The sequence below is a fragment of the Dipodomys merriami genome, unplaced genomic scaffold, assembly GCF_024711535.1.
Source record: "Dipodomys merriami isolate MVZ:Mamm:240054 unplaced genomic scaffold, mDipMer1.0.p SCAF_158, whole genome shotgun sequence".
Lineage (NCBI taxonomy): Eukaryota > Metazoa > Chordata > Mammalia > Rodentia > Heteromyidae > Dipodomys > Dipodomys merriami.
The window spans coordinates 2,482,326-2,500,247 of NW_027202915.1; the positions used below are offsets into that span (position 1 = coordinate 2,482,326).

Here is a 17,922-nt window from a genome sequence, read left to right on the forward strand (position 1 = left end):
GGTTGTAGGGCTTGAACTCTGGGCCTGGGCGCTGTCCCTGCGCTCTTCAGCTCAAGGCGAGCGCCTACCGCTTGAGCCACAGCGCCACTTCTGGTTTTCTAGTGGTTTATTGGAGATAAGAGTCTCACGGACTTTCCTGCCCGGGCTGGCTTTGAACTGTGATCCTCAGAAATCAGCCTCCTGAGTAGCTAGGATGACAGACGTGAGCCACTGGCGCCTGACTAAGAATGGAATCTTACGCACTGGTTTTTCCTGTGATTACGTATGCATTGGGGAAAGCCTGTGTACAGGAGGGATGGCAAGCATCTCACCGTTAGAACGTAGATATCTAAAGCCAATAACAAAAAATACTGGAAAGACTGGGGAAATGATGGGATTTGTAAAACTGTATTTTTCTGTTATTTTGATATAAATGAAGAACATTCTAATAAGGAGACACATGTGAAAAGTCTTAAAATCTTGGTTCTTTCATGCAAATTCCATTTGAGTTGTTCACTGACTTCATGTTTTACAACCGGACTTACCTGTCTGGTTCTCACTAGCATAGTCTCCCCACGCGTGTCTGATTTCTTCCATCACTGCCACCCGTAGCAGCTGGGCGGCCATCACAGGATTGTCCCCTGGGTTCTTTGGTTTCTGTTTTGTCAAATGGTCTTTTTCTTTTCTATTAAGGGGGGAGGTTTTTGGAAAGATTTTGTTGGTTTATTCATACTGCTGGGAGAAACAGTAGCACACTTGTTTTTATAAGTTTGCCTCTACATAGAACCCAAATAGTTAATTAGCCCAGTGTGAACCATTATGCTTATTACTTTTTAAAGAGCTTTAAAAAATATCAGCTCATTTAATCTTCCCTACAGTGATGTGAAATAGATCTGTAAGATGAGACTTTGGTTTTTTAAGGAGGGCTAATTGGTACAATTACCTAAAGGAAATTTGGACTCATATGTTAAGAATCTTTGGGGATGTATGCCATTTCACTAGTAAATGTGTGTTGGTATTGATCTTGGGGATGAAGGCAGAGGCCTGCGGCCTTTAGTGACAGTGTTAGGATCTCTCCTGTCTCCTTGGACAGGAGACAGCCGAGCACTGTTACATTCTCATGGAAAAAATGAAGCACAATGTATTGAAGAAAAGAAAGCAAGCATAGGGACATTATTATTGTAATTTGTTTGGTTTTTAAATTGTGTGTGTGTGTGTGTATTTTTATAGGAGGCAAGTCCTGGAAAGGGAGAGAGAGAAACAGAGAATCAAAATGTTACAGCTGCCGGGCATAGGTGGCTCACGCTTGTCATCCTAGCTACTCGGGAGGCTGAGATCTGAGGATTGAGGTTCAAAGCCAGCCCAGGCGGGAAAGTCCGTGAGACTCTTATCTCCAATAAACCACTAGAAAACCGGAAGTGGTGCTGTGGCTCAAGTGGTAGAGCGCTCACCTTGAGCTGAAGAGCTGAGGGACAGCGCCCAGGCCCAGAGTTCAAGCCCCACGACCGACAAACAAAAAGTTACAGCTGCTTTTGATTCAGAATTTCTGTCTTCTTAAATATGTTTTGGGAGTGGTTTTGTCTTACTTTGTTTTATGGTGCTGGGAATTGAACTCAGGTCCTTGTAGTTAAAGCAAGTACTCTACCATTTCATCCACACTCCCAGCCCTTTTGTGTTTATGTTTCTATTTGAGACAGTCTGGAAGGTTCCTTTGTTTCCTGGGCCTAGCTTCCATCCTGTGATCTTCCCACTACCACCTTCTGGCTAGGATTGGCTGGGGTTGCAGGCATAGACCATCATGTTTCCAAATTCTGGGTTTCCCTGTTGTGTTTTGTTTGAATTCAGCAAGTGCTTGTTCAGCTTTGTCCCATCAGGATACTTTATAGAGTGACCATTTATTTCTTGTACTGTTAAAATTTGGTTGTTACCTTTAGGAAGAAAAATGAAATGGTTTAAATGGTTATAATAACGACTTCCAGTCATTAAAGTGGTCTATTCCATTATATGGAACGTTTGTTTGTTTCTAACACTTTATTCTTGGGAATACAGAACAAGGCTTCATTCAGCGTGATGTGCTGCCGCACGGGGCCAGTGTGGGACTGATGGAAAGGCGTTGCAAAGGCAGCCTTCCTTCCCGAGAGCACAGGCGCCACGTGCCTTTGTGAGTATGGGTTCCTTTTTAGTAGGTGCATGTTTTTATTTTTTAATTTTTATTTCAGGCAACTGCAAGAACAGCAACGTCAGAAGGAGCTGGAGAGGGACAGGCTGGAGAGAGAAAGAATGGAGAGGGAAAGACTGGAGAGAGAGAGGCTGGAGAGAGAGAGGCTGGAGAGAGAGAGGCTGGAGAGAGAGAGGCTGGAGCAGCTGGAACGGGAGCGGCTGGAGCAGCGGGAGCAGGTGGAATGGGAGCGAGAGCGCAGAGTGTCGAGTGCTGGTAAGGGAGCTCCGCTCAGCTGTGTGCGAGGTGCTCGGGTCTCAGCAACACAGGCCACGACAGGAACCTGCAGCCATTACGTCCTCTTACTGGGAATATCTATCCTAGTACTCCAGGTCTTCCCACACCCCCATGGAGGAGGTGGAGGTGTTACATGGGACATCTTTCATGATGAGTGAGCCTGGAGGATATTTCCCGCATGAAAGTACCCGGCACTTCACACCCTATCTCAGTGTTGTGCAATAAGAAATTAGCTTGATAAGGTCTAGGTGTTGAAGGAGGAATTAAAATAGTAGGTAAAAAATACATTCCCACATTTACTGGTTGCTTAAATATACTTTATAGTCTTCTGAAAAGCCAGTGGAAAAAAAATACATAATTGCACTTGTTAGAGGACATAAAGATTTGAGATGTGGCTGAAAGTTTGAGGCATTTAACATTCTCTAAAGAACTTGTATTCTTTGTTGCCTATATCAGAATCCTCAGTGTGAGTTGACTAAATATTAGTTGGTTGGTCTGTTATACTTCATTTGTTTTTAACTGCCTAATTATCTTCTGGAAGAAGACAAAACTTTCTCACAAATAAACATTTAATTAGAAAATCACTTGCCCTTTGTAGTGAACATTTTGCCAGTTTGGCTATTTGTTGTTGTTTCTTTAAACAACTAAGTTATTTTTCGTTGATGAGCTTTTGCACATATTTTTAATGTCTGTAATGGACGCAGTAATTAAAATTAAGACTGTCACTATCCTTATAAGAATAATTTATCTACTTATTAGATTAAGATAAAATTTATTTCATCCTCTTCTAGATCTTAAAATGTGTGTATAGATTAAAAGTACTGCATGAAAGTGATTTGCACATGTGTCCAATTCTCTGCTACTAACTAGTCTACATTTATACATTTTGTCTGATTGCTGGTTCTGTGGCTTCACTAGCTCCCTTTTTCTCTCTCCTTTTTTATCGTCTTTTGCTGCTGCTTTCCACCTCTGTCCAGCTCCGTCTTCAGACAGCTCCCTGTATAGTGCTCCACTTCCTGAGTATTCCAGTTGCCAGCCTCCTTCAGCACCTCCTCCATCATACGCTAAAGTCATCTCTGCTCCGGAGTCGGAGGCCACTCCTGATTACGCTGTAGTGACCGCTCTGCCTCCTGCTCCCACGCCCCCCACACCTCCACTGCGGCACTCAGCTACACGTTTCGCCACCTCCCTAGGCTCAGCCTTCCACCCCGTTCTTCCCCACTACGCCACAGCACCTCGTCCCCTGAGCAAAACTTCTCGACCTTCTTCTCCTGTGAACACACCCTCTCCTCAGCCTCCAGCTTCGAAGTCCTGTGCCTGGTCTCCTTCCAGTTTCTCACCCCTCCCTCCATCTCCTCCAATAATGATTAGCAGTCCCCCTGGCAAAGCTACTGGTCCGAGGCCTGTCCTCCCTGTCTGTGTCTCTTCTCCTGTGCCCCAAATGCCTCCGTCGCCCACAGCACCGGAGGGGCTGCTGGACTCGGTGCCGTGCCCTGTGTCTCCACCGCCCGCCGCGGGGCCGGCAGGGCCGCCACCTGCCCTTGCATCTCTCCCACACTGCGGCCTGCAGGCCTCTCCTCCTCCGGGCCCTGCCCCCGCTCCCGCCCCCGCCCCCAAGCCCAGTGTTCTCCCTTCTCCCTCTGCAGCCACCCCTGCCTCTGTGGAGACCCCTGTAAACTCTGAGCTGGGAGACCCCTCTGCTGCAGAGCCAGGCTTGCAGGCAGCCTCTCAGCCGGCCGAGGCTCCAGCCCCGCAGGGTAAGGTTTCTTCATGGCTCCTGACAGTGGTCACAGCTGAGCTGCCCAGGAGACTGGGAGGAGGGTTGGACGTTTGTTTACCATAGAGCCATGTGGTTTCGAAAGTTAAAAGATGAAAGGTAAAAAGCAGCCATGTGAGTCCTGTTTGCTCGATTGCAGTTGAAGGGTGTCGTGTGGAAGTGGGTTTGAGAGTGTACTGCAGCATTCTAAACAGAGCTCTCCAGCTCCTAAGGCACTGGGGAAACTGCTCGACCCCAGTGTGTGTGTGTGTGTGTGTGTGTGTGTGTGTGTGTGTGTGTGTGTGTGTGTGTGTGTGTGTGTGTGTGTGTGTGTGTGTGTGTGTGTGTGTGTGTGTGTGTGTGTGTGTGTGTGTGTGTGTGTGTGTGTGTGTGTGTGTGTGTGTACACTGCTCGACCCCAGTGTGTGTGTGGTGTGAGTGTGTTCCTTTTTGGTTTTGTGCCCCAGTACTGGGGCTTGAACTCATGGCCTGGGTGCTGTCCCTGAGCTTTTGTGCTCAAGGCTAGCGCTCTACCACTTGAGCCACAGCTGTACTTCCAGCTTTTTCTAAGTAGTTTATTGACGGTGAGAGTCTCCTGGGCTTTCCTGCCTGGGCTGGCTTTGAACTGCAGTCCTTAGATCTCACCTCCTGGATTAGCTAGGAGGTCAGGCGTGAGCCCATCATGAGGGCCTGGCCTGTGTTCCTTAAGGCTTTATCTTTGAGTGCTCAGCGGTCCTCATCATTGCCACCCTAGCCTTTCCCTGGAGCCCTTCTGCTTTGGGGCCCTTCTCAGGCTGGGCCATCGGTCCCGTCCCCCAGCCCTCAGCCCCCAGCCTGGCTATGCCCAGAAGGCGGAGGGAAACACAGTGGCATGCGCTGCAGCTGTACCCAGACCCCCCAGCACACAGTACGTGGTGTGGCACTCGGGAGAGAGGGCGTGGCCACCGCCTAGGCTGGCAGACAAGGACCTGGCTCCTTGAGAAAGCGTTTGGCCACCGGTTTACATTTGTTTTTGAAAGCAGTGGGGTTTGAACTCCCGGCTCATGCCTCCTAGACAGGTGTTCTACCACCTGCACCTCACCTTCTTTCAGCCCTTGTTTTTTTAACTACTTTGAAATGAAGTGCATTTTTGTCTAGGCCTGCCTAGACCCAAATCTTCCTATCTGCAGGCTCTTGCCTACCTGACTTAAGGTATGAACTATATTGCCTGACATTGCCTGTTGAGATGAGGTCTCCCTTAGCTTTTGCCAGGACTGGCCTAGAAGGCAGTCCTTCCAGTGACTGCCCCCCTGGAGCTGCTGCAGTGGGCTGGGGCTTTGTTGTGGTTGTGTGGTATTAGGGTAAAGGAGGATGGCTGAGACCAAATGCATGAACTGTGTTCTGATACCATTTTTCAATGTAAAGTGTGAAGTAATGACATGATGAATATTTTTGACATGCCAGTGCTTTAAAGTAGTCAGGTTCTTGGCAGTTTGTATCCCTGTGACAGTGCCGGGCATCCTGACACTCTCTGCTCTGTGTGCTGCTTGTGCAGCTGCCCAAGAAACTGCTGAGAGCCATCAGCACCCTGTGTGCACACAGCACCCAGTCTCACCCGTCCTCCAAGTCCCCACGCGAGCTGGGCAGGAATGTGTTTGAGACTCTCAGCCTCCAATTAACCACCAGAGAACCAGCCAGAAGTGGCACTGTGGCTCATAATGTTAGAGTCTTGAGCAGCAAAGGTCAGAGACAGTACCTAAGTCCTGAGTTCAAGCCCCACAACCAAAAAAATAAAAAGAAAGGAGTACTAATTTGGTGTTTACTTTCTGTGTTTTTACAAGGTTTGGACACGTTTCTTTTTATGCTCATATTTTGGTGCTGTTGCTGGTTCTTGAACACAGGTCCTTGTGCTGTCACTTGACTTTTTTGCTTCGGGTTGGCACTCTCCTGCCTGAGCCACAGCCCTACTTCTGGCATCTTGCTGGTTACTTGGACTTTTCTGCCTGGGCATTGAGCCCTGATGCTCTAGTGCCAGCCTCCTGAGTGGCTAGGTTACAAGAATGAGCCACTAGGGCCCTGTTACATGGAGAGGTGAAATGTAGACTAATTTTAAGATACTGAAGCCTAAGGCCCACTCCACCTCCATATTTTTAACCCAGGTACTTTGGTCATCTGTACATAATAAACATGCCTTCATCCTAGAGTATATGGTCTCAGCCTCTTGCTTAGGGTCTGCTACTTCATGTAGCACTAGCAGTGTACCACGTATACTGGTTGGTGTGTGTGTGTGTGTGTGTGTGTGTGTGTTCAGGAGTGCTTGCTCCTCACATTTTATAAGCATTTTAAAGATTATTTTCCAAATTATTGAGGTAAAACATTTAATTATATGATCTTTGTTTTGTATAGTTGTGTTATTAAAGGACTAACATTAAAATAGTTATATGTAACCTTAGTATCCTTTTTTCCTTGTTGTTATTATCTTTAAATAGTTGTACAAAGCAGTTGCCATTTAGCGAAGCAGTTTATGAATCTAGTAGACTTTAAGCGTTACGACAAATTGCCCTCCTGTGTACTATTTGAGTCAGCTTAATTTACTGTGGCAGTATGTGTGCCTGCCTCTGTGAGCTGGTATCAGTCACTTCGCTGTTTCTGATGGCTTATGTTAACACTGCTTCTTCTCAGGTGTTATTTTGGGACCACCTGCACCTCCACCTCCTCCACCACTCCCACCAGGTCCAGCCCAGGCCTCTGTACTCCCTCCTCCCCCAGGACCGCCTCCTCCACCCCCACTGCCATCCTCTGGCCCTCCTCCCCCTCCGCCCCCACCCCCTCTTCCTAATCAAGCCCCTCCCCCTCCTGTACCACCTCCTGCCCCTCCCCTTCCTGCATCTGGATTTTTTTCGGGATCCTTATCAGAAGACAATCGTCCTTTAACTGGACTTGCAGCTGCGATTGCTGGAGCCAAGCTTAGGAAAGTGTCACGGGTAAATACCTCTGCAGACGCGTGCGTCCCTCCTGTGTGTGCCTGAGCCGTGTGAACACCTCTGCAGACGTGTGTGTGCCTCCTGTGTGTGCCTGAGCCGTGTGAACACCTCTGCAGGCGTGTGTGTGCCTCCTGTGTGTGCCTGAGCCGTGTGAACACCTCTGCAGGCGTGTGTGTGCCTCCTGTGTGTGCCTGGGCCGTGTGAACACCTCTGCAGGCGTGTGTGTGCCTCCTGTGTGTGCCTGATCCGTGTGAACACCTCTGCAGGCGTGTGTCCCTCCTGTGTGTGCCTGAGCCGTGTGAACACCTCTGCAGGCGTGTGTGCCTCCTGTGTGTGCCTGATCCGTGTGAACACCTCTGCAGACATGTGCGTCCCTCCTGTGTGTGCCTGAGCGGTGTGAACACCTCTGCAGACATGTGCGTCCCTCCTGTGTGTGCCTGAGCGGTGTGAACACCTCTGCAGACGTGTGTGTCCCTCCTGTGTGTGCCTGAGCGGTGTGAACGCCTCTGCAGGCGTGTGTGTGCCTCCTGTGTGTGCCTGAGCCGTGTGAACACCTCTGCAGACGTGTGTGCCTCCTGTGTGTGCCTGAGCCGTGTGAACACCTCTGCAGGCGTGTGCGTGCCTCCTGTGTGTGCCTGAGCCGTGTGAACACCTCTGCAGGCGTGTGTCCCTCCTGTGTGTGCCTGAGCCGTGTGAACACCTCTGCAGATGTGTGCGTCCCTCCTGTGTGTGCCTGAGCCGTGTGAACACCTCTGCAGACGTGTGTGTGCCTCCTGTGTGTGCCTGAGCGGTGTGAACACCTCTGCAGGCGTGTGCGTCCCTCCTGTGTGTGCCTGAGCGGTGTGAACACCTCTGCAGGCGTGTGTGCCTCCTGTGTGTGCCTGAGCCGTGTGAACACCTCTGCAGACGTGTGTGTGCCTCCTGTGTGTGCCTGAGCGGTGTGAACACCTCTGCAGACGTGTGTGTGCCTCCCGTGTGTGCCTGAGCGGTGTGAACACCTCTGCAGGCGTGTGTCCCTCCTGTGTGTGCCTGAGCGGTGTGAACACCTCTGCAGGCGTGTGCGTGCCTCCTGTGTGTGCCTGAGCCGTGTGAACACCTCTGCAGGCGTGTGCGTCCCTCCTGTGTGTGCCTGAGCGGTGTGAACACCTCTGCAGACGTGTGTGTCCCTCCTGTGTGTGCCTGAGCGGTGTGAACACCTCTGCAGACATGTGCGTGCCTCCCGTGTGTGCCTGAGCCGTGTGAACACCTGCAGACACGTGTGTGCCTCCCGTGTGTGCCTGAGCCGTGTGAACACCTCTGCAGGCGTGTGCGTGCCTCCTGTGTGTGCCTGAGCCGTGTGAACACCTCTGCAGACGTGTGCGTCCCTCCTGTGTGTGCCTGATCCGTGTGAACACCTCTGCAGGCGTGTGTGCCTCCTGTGTGTGCCTGAGCTGTGTGAACACCTCTGCAGACGTGTGTGCCTCCTGTGTGTGCCTGAGCCGTGTGAACACCTCTGCAGGCGTGTGCATGCCTCCTGTGTGTGCCTGAGCCGTGTGAACACCTCTGCAGGCGTGTGTCCCTCCTGTGTGTGCCTGAGCCGTGTGAACACCTGCAGACACGTGTGCCTCCTGTGTGTGCCTGAGCGGTGTGAACACCTCTGCAGACATGTGCGTCCCTCCTGTGTGTGCCTGAGCGGTGTGAACACCTCTGCAGACGTGTGTCCCTCCTGTGTGTGCCTGAGCCGTGTGAACACCTCTGCAGGCGTGTGTGTGCCTCCTGTGTGTGCCTGAGCGGTGTGAACACCTCTGCAGACATGTGTCCCTCCTGTGTGTGCCTGAGCGGTGTGAACACCTCTGCAGACGTGTGTGTCCCTCCTGTGTGTGCCTGAGCCGTGTGAACACCTCTGCAGGCGTGTGTGTCCCTCCTGTGTGTGCCTGAGCCGTGTGAACACCTCTGCAGGCGTGTGTGTGCCTCTTGTGTGTGCCTGAGCAGGGACTCTGCTTGAATTCTTGAACCCTGTGTTCTCTGCTTCATTGGTTACAAGTTTAACTAAAATTGCAGAAAGGTTTCAAGAACAGTATAAAGCATTTCTATGAACTCAGCATCTAGAGTCACCTTAATATTTTACCAATGTTTGCTTTTTCTTTTCTATGTGTATGTTTTCTTAAATAGGCACAACTTTTTGTCTGAATGATTTGAGAGTTGGCCAAAAATATCATGCTCTTACTTCCCTACTTCCACCATGTATCTTTTCTAAGAATGTATCTTTTCTAAGAATAAGGATATTCACCTGACTGACTACAGTATAATTAATTATTAGAGTTGGAAGAGTTAACATGGGCACAATCCTGTAACTCACAACTCTGTTGTCCAATAATACAGCTTTCTTTTTCTAGTCCAAGGTCACGGGTTACATTTAGTGGTAATGTCTTGTTAGTCTACTTTAACCTGTGAAAGATTCTCAGCCTTTCATGATTTTGATGTTTTTGAGGAGTGTCATGACAGATTGTTCTTTAGTTTAGCTTGTCTGATTTGTTTTCTTCAAGATTGGATTCAGATTGTATTTTGGAGTAGATTTTGGAGTAGATTTGTGTCTTTCTCAGTGTAACATGTATGACCTAAATGTGTATTCCATCCCGTTATTGGTAATGTTAGATTTGACACCACCTCGTGATAGAGAGCTTTACTCTCCATTCGGTGGCTAATGACCATATTTGAGGAAGTTGCTGTCTGTGTCCTCACTCAGGTGGAAGATGCCTCTTTGCCGGGCGGAGGGACGGCCGCTGGTGTGAACCCCGCCTCAGCTAAAGCAGACTTGGGTCGTGGGAATGGACCCGTTCCCTTGGCGGGTAGCAGCTTAATGGAGGAAATGAGCGCGCTGCTGGCCAGGAGGTGAGAGTTGCTCCCAGGGACACGCCCGAACTGAGCGGAGCTTGCTAACATTAGTTCACCTGCACACAACTTCAGCTTGGATGAACTTCTGAGAGAAGTTCTTATACCAAGATAACCGGCTGTTTTGGGGATTTATTTTTGTTTTAGAGGGGTTTTGTTGTTTCCTTTTTGGTCATGGGGTTTGAACTCAGGGCGTAGGCCCTGTCCCTGAGTTCTTTGTGCTCAAGGCTAGTGCCCTGCCACTTGAGCCACAGCTCTACTTCCAACCTTTTGGTGATTAATTGGAGGTAAGAATCTCATGATTTTGCTGGCTAAGCTGGCTTTGAACCATGATCCTCCCATCTCAGCCTCCTGAGTGCCTGGGATTTATAGGCATGAGCCACCAGTACCCAGTCTGAGATAATTATTTTTAAAAATAGAATTTGCCTTCTTTCTAGGAGAAGAATTGCTGAAAAGGGATCAACAATAGAAGCAGAAAATGTAAGTGAATAAAGATGGCCCTACTCAGAAAACCACACAAAAGACAAGGTTTCATTTGGACTCAGTTTGAACTGGCGTTTGCTTGTTTTTAACTATTCAGATATTTAAAATTGCTTGTTTGAGTAATATTCGTGAAATTTCAGTGGCGTTCTTATAAAATGACTTGAATGTGTGAGAATGTGGGAAAAGCTTTTTTCCCCTTGCCCTGTCCTCCTAAGTAACTCCCTAGTTAGATTCATATTCTGCATTTATCCATATATACAGTGATATAGATGGTTATGTGTATATATCCATGAATATGTAGTATCTTTTAAGTCTTGCTTCCACATATGAGTGAGAATATGTATATTATATCTCCAGTTGGATATGTTTTCCTGCAAATGACATGATTTTGCTTTGCTGTGTAGTATTCCTGTGTATGCTGTATGCACACGCATGCATGTGTGTCTGTTGTTGGGCACTTTGGCTGATTCCATCAATGGCTATAGGCACAATTATAGGCAGACACCTTTCTGGAGTGTTTTTTTTCCTCCTTCAGATATATGCCCAGTAGTAGTATGATGGGCTATGGAGAAGTCAGCGACCACTTTTAGTCTTTGGAGCACCCTCCATCCTGTAAATGATAGTGTTTGAACTTCCCCCTTGGAGCCTGGCAGACTGCTTTGCCTGTTCTATACACTGGTGGTCAACATATGACATAGTGTTTCTCCCTGCCATTTGGCTGCCTCCTCCTGCCTCTTACCTGGCTTTGCAGCGTGGTCGGGAACAGGGTCTTGGGGAGGGTAGTGGGATGGTGAGAGAAGGAAGCGGTCACAGCTGGTTGGCATGCAAGGGAGAGGGGCAGGTGAAGGGAGGAGGGACGGGGAAACGCCAATGGGAGAAACACCGTGTGTGCACAGTGGCTGTTTTCCAGTGGCTATGAGACTTACACATGTGTTTCTGTGTATTTAGGAAGAGTCAGAACCTGTAACTTCTAAGGTCTCATCAACAAGTACACCTGGTAAGTTCAGGAGGGTATAATACTGTACAACCTTTCCTGACCTTTCCTGAAATGTTAACACTGTACAATTAAAACATGGTCCTGTGTTTGGACCAAGTGACTGTTTGATCACAAAAATAAGAGTGTTCTTTGTTGACATGGATAGTCTCTGCTGTAGTAACCAAAAGCTCTTTTCCTGGCACTCTTTAAGAGCTGGTAAAATTCAGCAATTTTGCCCATGGCTCTCTTGGGGGAAAAATGTTTTTTACATATGCTATGTATATGGTTGATGATTTAAAATTGCTCAGTAAAAGAAGGGAAATTACATTATTAGATAAGAGAGATACTTTTCATCTGAAAGGTAAAAAGTAGATGATCACTGCAGTCTTTCAAGGCATTCTCAGATTAAGAAGGTTGACAGTGCCGGGCACTGGCAGCTCACGCCTATAATTCTGGCTACTTAGGAGGCTGAGATCTGAGCCCACCCAGACACAAATCTGAAAAACTCTTACCTCCAATTAACTAGTAAAGAGCCAGAATTGAAGTTGTAGGTCACGTGGTAGAATACCAGTTATGAGTGAAAAAGTTGACAAAAGAGCTTAAGGCTTGAGTTCAAGCACCAGAACCAGAAGAAAAAAAGTATATTACCATTTTAATCATTCATCTTGGCTGATGTTGCTGGTCAGCTAAGGAAATTGTGCGTCTTACGTTTAAATTGAAATTAAGTTTAAAAACTTGGGAAAACATTGAATAAAGTTTCTGACATAAGGATTCTTGGATATAAAATACATTTTTAACAAAATGTTTTACTTGATGTGTTTACTTGAAGTGTTAGCTCCAAAATAGGAGTACATAGCCACAGTGTATTTTTATGCCTGTCTTCATAGTGCTTAAGAAGTTGGGCTGTCTGTTTTCATTCTGATCTATTTTGGAATGAAGTGACATAGATAAATGTGAAGAATGAATATCCAGAATAGCTCATAGGAACCATTATAGGGAGTGATCTGTCTTGCTACCTGCATATTTGATTTAGAGGCTACTAACCACCTCTAGTATTTCTACATAATGGCATGAGCCACTAGTGCTTGACCTATATCTGGGTTTTTTGTTGTTGTTGTTTTGGTTTTTTGGTTTTTTGTTGGTCATGGAGCTTGAACTCAGGTCCTGGGCACCGCTGCTGAGCATTTTTGCTCAAGGCTAGCACTCTACCACTGAGCCACAGATCTGCCTCTGGCTTTTTTGGTTGTCTCACAGACATTCCTGCCCTGCTGGCTTCAAGCCCTGGCCCCCAAACCTCAGCCTCTCAAGCTAAGGGTACAGACCTGAGCCACTGACACCCTGCTAGCTTTATCCTTTTGAGCCAAAATCTGTTATCTATATTAAGCTGGGCACTGGAGGCTCATGTCTATCATTCTAAATACTCAGCTGAGGTATGAAAGTTGAGGGTTAGAGCCAGTGTGGGCAGACAAATCCTTGGGACTTTTACCCTTTAAACACAAGTGTGATTTAAGTGGTAGTGCACCAGTGACAAGTGGAAAATGCCTAGCGAATGTGTGAGACCCAAGTAAGTTCCAGTATTAGCAATACCCCCCAAAAAAAAGAACTACCCCAAACAACTGTTACTAGGATACTTTAGACATTAACTGTTACAGATATTTAGAACTGCCCTGTGCTTGAGGACAACAAAATCTTTAGAATATGGTCAGAGTCATAAAGTCTCTCCCCAGAAAAGAGTCATTTTTATACAGGTCATACAGATCTGTTCATGACCTCCTACTGCTTCTAAACTCCTGGATGGTCACCCGTGATCTCCACATTAAGAATATCTTGTCTAGTACAGCTCTCCCTGTTTTACGTGTGCAAAGCTAAAGCATGAGTTTGTGTTTAGCATGTCCCTGTGTGTGTCACACATGTAAAATGGCATCATTCAGAAGGGCTATGACGCCTTTTTCTACTTGTTTCGTTCAAGTTTTTTCAATAGGCAAAACAAATGAATGAAGACCTTGACCCCACAGTCCAGTTGACGATGTGAGGCATGCACAAGGGGGAGTTAACCTTTACGACCCCGTGTTGAATCTAAAAACTCAGAGAGGGCACTTATATATGGGGTCATCTCTGTAGAAAAAACGGCATTTTACTTTGCACGTCAAGTGGATTAATAAGCCCTTGAGACAAAGGTGGGGCAGCGTCAAAAAGTTAGAAAAGTAATCAACAGACTCAGCTGCCCGGAATGGTCAGTCCTACTGGGGTATTGGGAAGGTGAGTTAGAACTGTGAAACATTCGGGTGTTGAGGTGTGACGTGTAGTCAGCAGGGCAGAAACGTGTGGGAGGACGTTCCTAGGCCGGGCGGGGCTCAGCCCAGCCGCAGCACTTCTGAGCTACACTGCTTCTCCGTGGTCTTCCGCGCCCAAACTGAGCACATCTTCCCAACAGCCAGCCTGTGGGGCTGAGGGCCAGTCTAGCTTGCCTAGTGGAGAAAAGACCTTGGAGAGGGTTGCTTTGTCTTAACCACTCTGGACCTTCCACCTGCCCCTCTCTGATACATTGTCTGATGGATGGTGCTTCTCCCTCTCCACTGCTTGCAGCAGGTTTTTCATCTTCACGCCTGCCTAGGCTGCTTGCTGTGTTGAATGTGTTTCTGACTTGCCCATCCTAAATGCCCTCTGATTATCTGATGTTCTGGAACTTGCCAGCCCGGAGGGTGGGGGGGGGGAGGGTCAGTGAGAGAAAGTGTTATATGTTGGAGGAATAAAAAATAGTGAAAAAAGGAAGGAACTATTGAAATGATGAGGAATAAAGCAAGACAAGCTGTCTTACGTAGACACCTGCATGCAACAGAAATTCGGTACCAAAAAGCTTTGTAGGAGACTTAGTTTTGAATCTGTGCATTTAAAAGAGACTAAAGCTTGTAAGTAACAATGTGCAGAAGCTAGTTAGAGGCCATCTCAGAAGCAAGAGCTCAGATTCTTGGTGAAAACGACTCAGTGGAGCCCGGTGCTGGTGGCTCACTTCTATAATCCTCCAGATCTGAGGATCCTGCTTTGAAAGTAGCCAGAGTGGAGAAGTGCCTGAGACGCTTATTGCTAATTAAATACCAAAAAGCTGGGAGTAGAGCTATGGCTCAAGTGATAGAATTACTAGCCTTGAAGAAAAAAGCTCAGGGACAGCACCCAGGCCCTGAGTTTAAGACTCAGCACTAGAAAGAAAAAACAGCAAAATCACAGCCCATATATACATTTATTTCCATGTGGTCCAAATGCTTTTCATCAAGACAAGATTCCACTCACAGTTTCCCACAGTCCTGCAGTGAAGCCCGGCAACCACACCGGTGAATTGCCCCCCCCCTCCCCCCGCCCCCGCCCCGCTAGCTGGCCAGCCACCAGCCTCTTTGTGACAGGGCTTGGAATTGTCTGCCAGATCCTAAGAATTGATTCAGAATGACATGATTCTGTAATCTGTTTTGAGATGTTTAAAGAAATTTTTTCTTGGCTTTAGATGAAGTGTTGAAGTAAGTACACAGACATATTACACTTTTTACTTGCTTACCATTTAATGCTAAGTGGTAAACAAAAAGTATCTATTCAAAATAGGCCTAATTAAAATAGTTCTTCCCCCTCCTCCCTCCTTTCTCTTGTGCTAGCTTGAACTCAGAAATCTGAGTGCTGTCCCTTAGCTTTTTCGCTCAAAGCTGCATTGGATCACCTGAGCCATAGCTCCACTTATAGCTTTTTGGTGATTAATTGGAGTTAAGAGGCTCACAGACTTTCCTACTGAGACTGGCCTTGAACTGAGAATCTCAAATCTCAGCCTCATGAGTCATTACAATTGCATTGACGCCTAGAAATAGATTCTTGTGTGTGCTGCTCCTGGGGCTTGAACTCAGGGCCTGGGTGCTGTCCCTTAGCTTTTTCACTCAAAGCTCGAAGTGTTTGTTGCTTTGTTGTTATTGTTGTTGGCTTGTAGGTTTTTTGTCAGTCGTGAGCTTGAACTCAGGGCCTAAATGCTGTCCCTGAGCTTTTTTGTCAAGGCTAGTGCCCTACAGCGCAGCACCACTTTGGATTTTCTAGTGGTTAATTGGAGATTAGAAGAGTCTCATGGACTTTCCTGCCTGTGGCTGGCTTTGAACTGCAATCCTCAAATGTCAGCCTCCTGAGTAGCTAGGATGACAAGTGTGAGCCACCCGCACCTGGCAAGGCTGGTGCTCTTACCACTTGAGCCACAGCTTCACTGAGATTCTTGAGGATTTGTTTGCCTAGGCTGGCTTTTTCTGCGTATGTGGTGCTGAGGAATCGAGCCCAGGGCTTCATGCATGCAAGGCAAGCGCTCTACCACGGAGCCACCTTCTCAGCCCTGTAAGGGCATTTTTAAGGAAATTTATATGTTTGCTTATTCTTATTTTAAGAACTGAAATTATAGAAATTAGAATAGTGTTTAGGATTTAAATTTGAATGTTCTTATCTGTATTACTATACAAAGGGGTATGATTATTTCAGTATTTCATTGTTTGTTTTACAGTGATTTTTAGGACACATACTGATACTTAATAAATATTTCTCTCATTTTTAAAGAACCAACCAGGAAACCTTGGGAAAGAACAAATGCAATGAACGGCAGCAAGTCACCTGTCATCTCCAGGTACTAAAATACATGCAGATGATTTAAATCAAATATATATGTATATATGGAGATACACCCACACACACACACACACACACACACACACACACATATAAACCAATGCATTTTGGCATATAGGAATAATGAAGTCGTAAAATGGGAGTTATGCAGGGAGAACACAAAGCACCCTCATCCTGCTATTCCTTGATAGCTATTGAGTCAATTACTGTTTTTGTTGTTGTTGTTGTTGTTGTTGTTGGTCGTGGGGCTTGACCTCTGGGCTTTGGCGCTGTCCCTGAGCTCTTCAGCTCAAGGCAAGTGCCACTGCGCCACTTCAAGTTTTCTGGTAGTTTATTGGAGATAAGATTCTCATGAATTTTCCTGATCCAGCTGGCTTTGAACCGTGGTCCTCAGATCTCAGCCTCGTGAGTAGCTAGGATGACAGGCGTGAGCCACCAGTGCTCGATGCCAATTACATTTTTACTAAAAATTGAGATAGCTTTACCTACTTAAAAGACTTTTGGTTTCTTTGGCCAGTCCTGGGGCTTAGACTCAGGGCCTGGGCGCTGTCCCTGAGCTTCTTTTGCTCAAGGCTAGCACTCTACCACTTGAGCCACAGTGCCACTTCTGGCTTTTTCTGTTTATGTGGTACCTAGCAATCAAACCCAGGGCTTCCTGCAGGCTAGGCAAGCACTCTACCACTAAGCCACATCCCCAGCCCACTTAAAATATTCTTTTATTACCATATATTAGTTGTATGGAGGGGGGCTTTATTGTGACATTTGCATATATACATACAAATTCATATTTTATTATACCACTCTCCCTTACCCTCACCTCACTTCTAAAACAGTTCCAACAAGTTTCATTTTTCTATTTTCATATATGAAAACCAAGTACTACAACCGTATTTATCATCGTTTACTATCTCTGTTTTCCTCTCCCTTTTCTACCATATTACCCAGAAACCCAACAGAGCCTGTTTTGCTTTCTTGTCATTTCTTTGTCTTCTGAGGTGCTTTTTGGGTGTAGGTGTATATAAATAATACCAAAGGGTTTCACCATGCATTGCAGACATTTTATGTTTTATATTTTAATCAGAATAAGCCTCTCATGAGCTTTCTCCTGACCCCAAACCCTACCTTATGTCACCGTCATACATAGTTCTTTTCCCCTCCCCCTTATCCTACCGCAGTCATCTCCACGGGAATACACACACAATGAAAATTACATACTTGTACACATCTATGAGTATGTTATGAGTACAGTTTTCTGGGGCTCAGTGGTAGAGAGCTCACCTAGCACACATGAGGCCCTGGGTTTGATTCCTCAGCACCACATACACAGAATAAAGCCGGAAGCGGTGCTGTGGCTCAAGTGGTGTAGAGTGCCAGCCTTGAGCAAAAGAAGCTTAGGGACAGTGACCAGGCCCTGAGTTCAAGACCCAGGCTGGCAAAAAAATAAATAAATACACATACACACACGCACACAATTTTCTAAACTTTAAAACTGAAAATCAGGTGGAGATGGGGGGCAGTGTCAGAATAACACTTTGAATTTGTGAAGTGGAATGTGTTCTATGTCAGTTGAAATTGCTAACCATGGGAGTGAAGCTATGGCTCAAAGTGGTAGAGCACTAGCTTGAAGCAAAAGAGCTCAGAGACAGTGCCTAGACCCTGAGTTCAACCTCCATGACCAACAGAAAGAAAAACATTTGCTAACTATAATCAAGTTAGGAAAGATGGTGCCAGAAACAAAACTTGTTAGGTAGGTTTTATTAGGTAGGTGATGAAGAGAGCAGCCACGCGCTAGTCAGGCGGGA

At 46.8% G+C, this 17,922-nt stretch overlaps 1 protein-coding gene across 11 annotated transcripts in view; it reads left to right on the plus strand.

The window, feature by feature from the left end:
- Positions 1-17,922, plus strand: part of Enah (ENAH actin regulator) — a 120,450-nt gene that overhangs the window by 90,974 nt on the left and 11,554 nt on the right. For 5 of the 11 annotated variants that reach the window (XM_070023240.1, XM_070023239.1, XM_070023242.1 and 2 more), the window contains 7 exons: positions 2,199-2,413; positions 3,412-4,191; positions 6,851-7,152; positions 9,878-10,023; positions 10,461-10,503; positions 11,455-11,503; positions 16,052-16,118. In XM_070023240.1, the coding sequence (XP_069879341.1) occupies positions 2,199-2,413; positions 3,412-4,191; positions 6,851-7,152; positions 9,878-10,023; positions 10,461-10,503; positions 11,455-11,503; positions 16,052-16,118 (1,602 nt within the window). The remainder of the gene's footprint in view (positions 1-2,198; positions 2,414-3,411; positions 4,192-6,850; positions 7,153-9,877; positions 10,024-10,460; positions 10,504-11,454; positions 11,504-16,051; positions 16,119-17,922) is intronic. The other 6 variants (XM_070023244.1, XM_070023247.1, XM_070023245.1 and 3 more) reach the window with 2 other exon arrangements.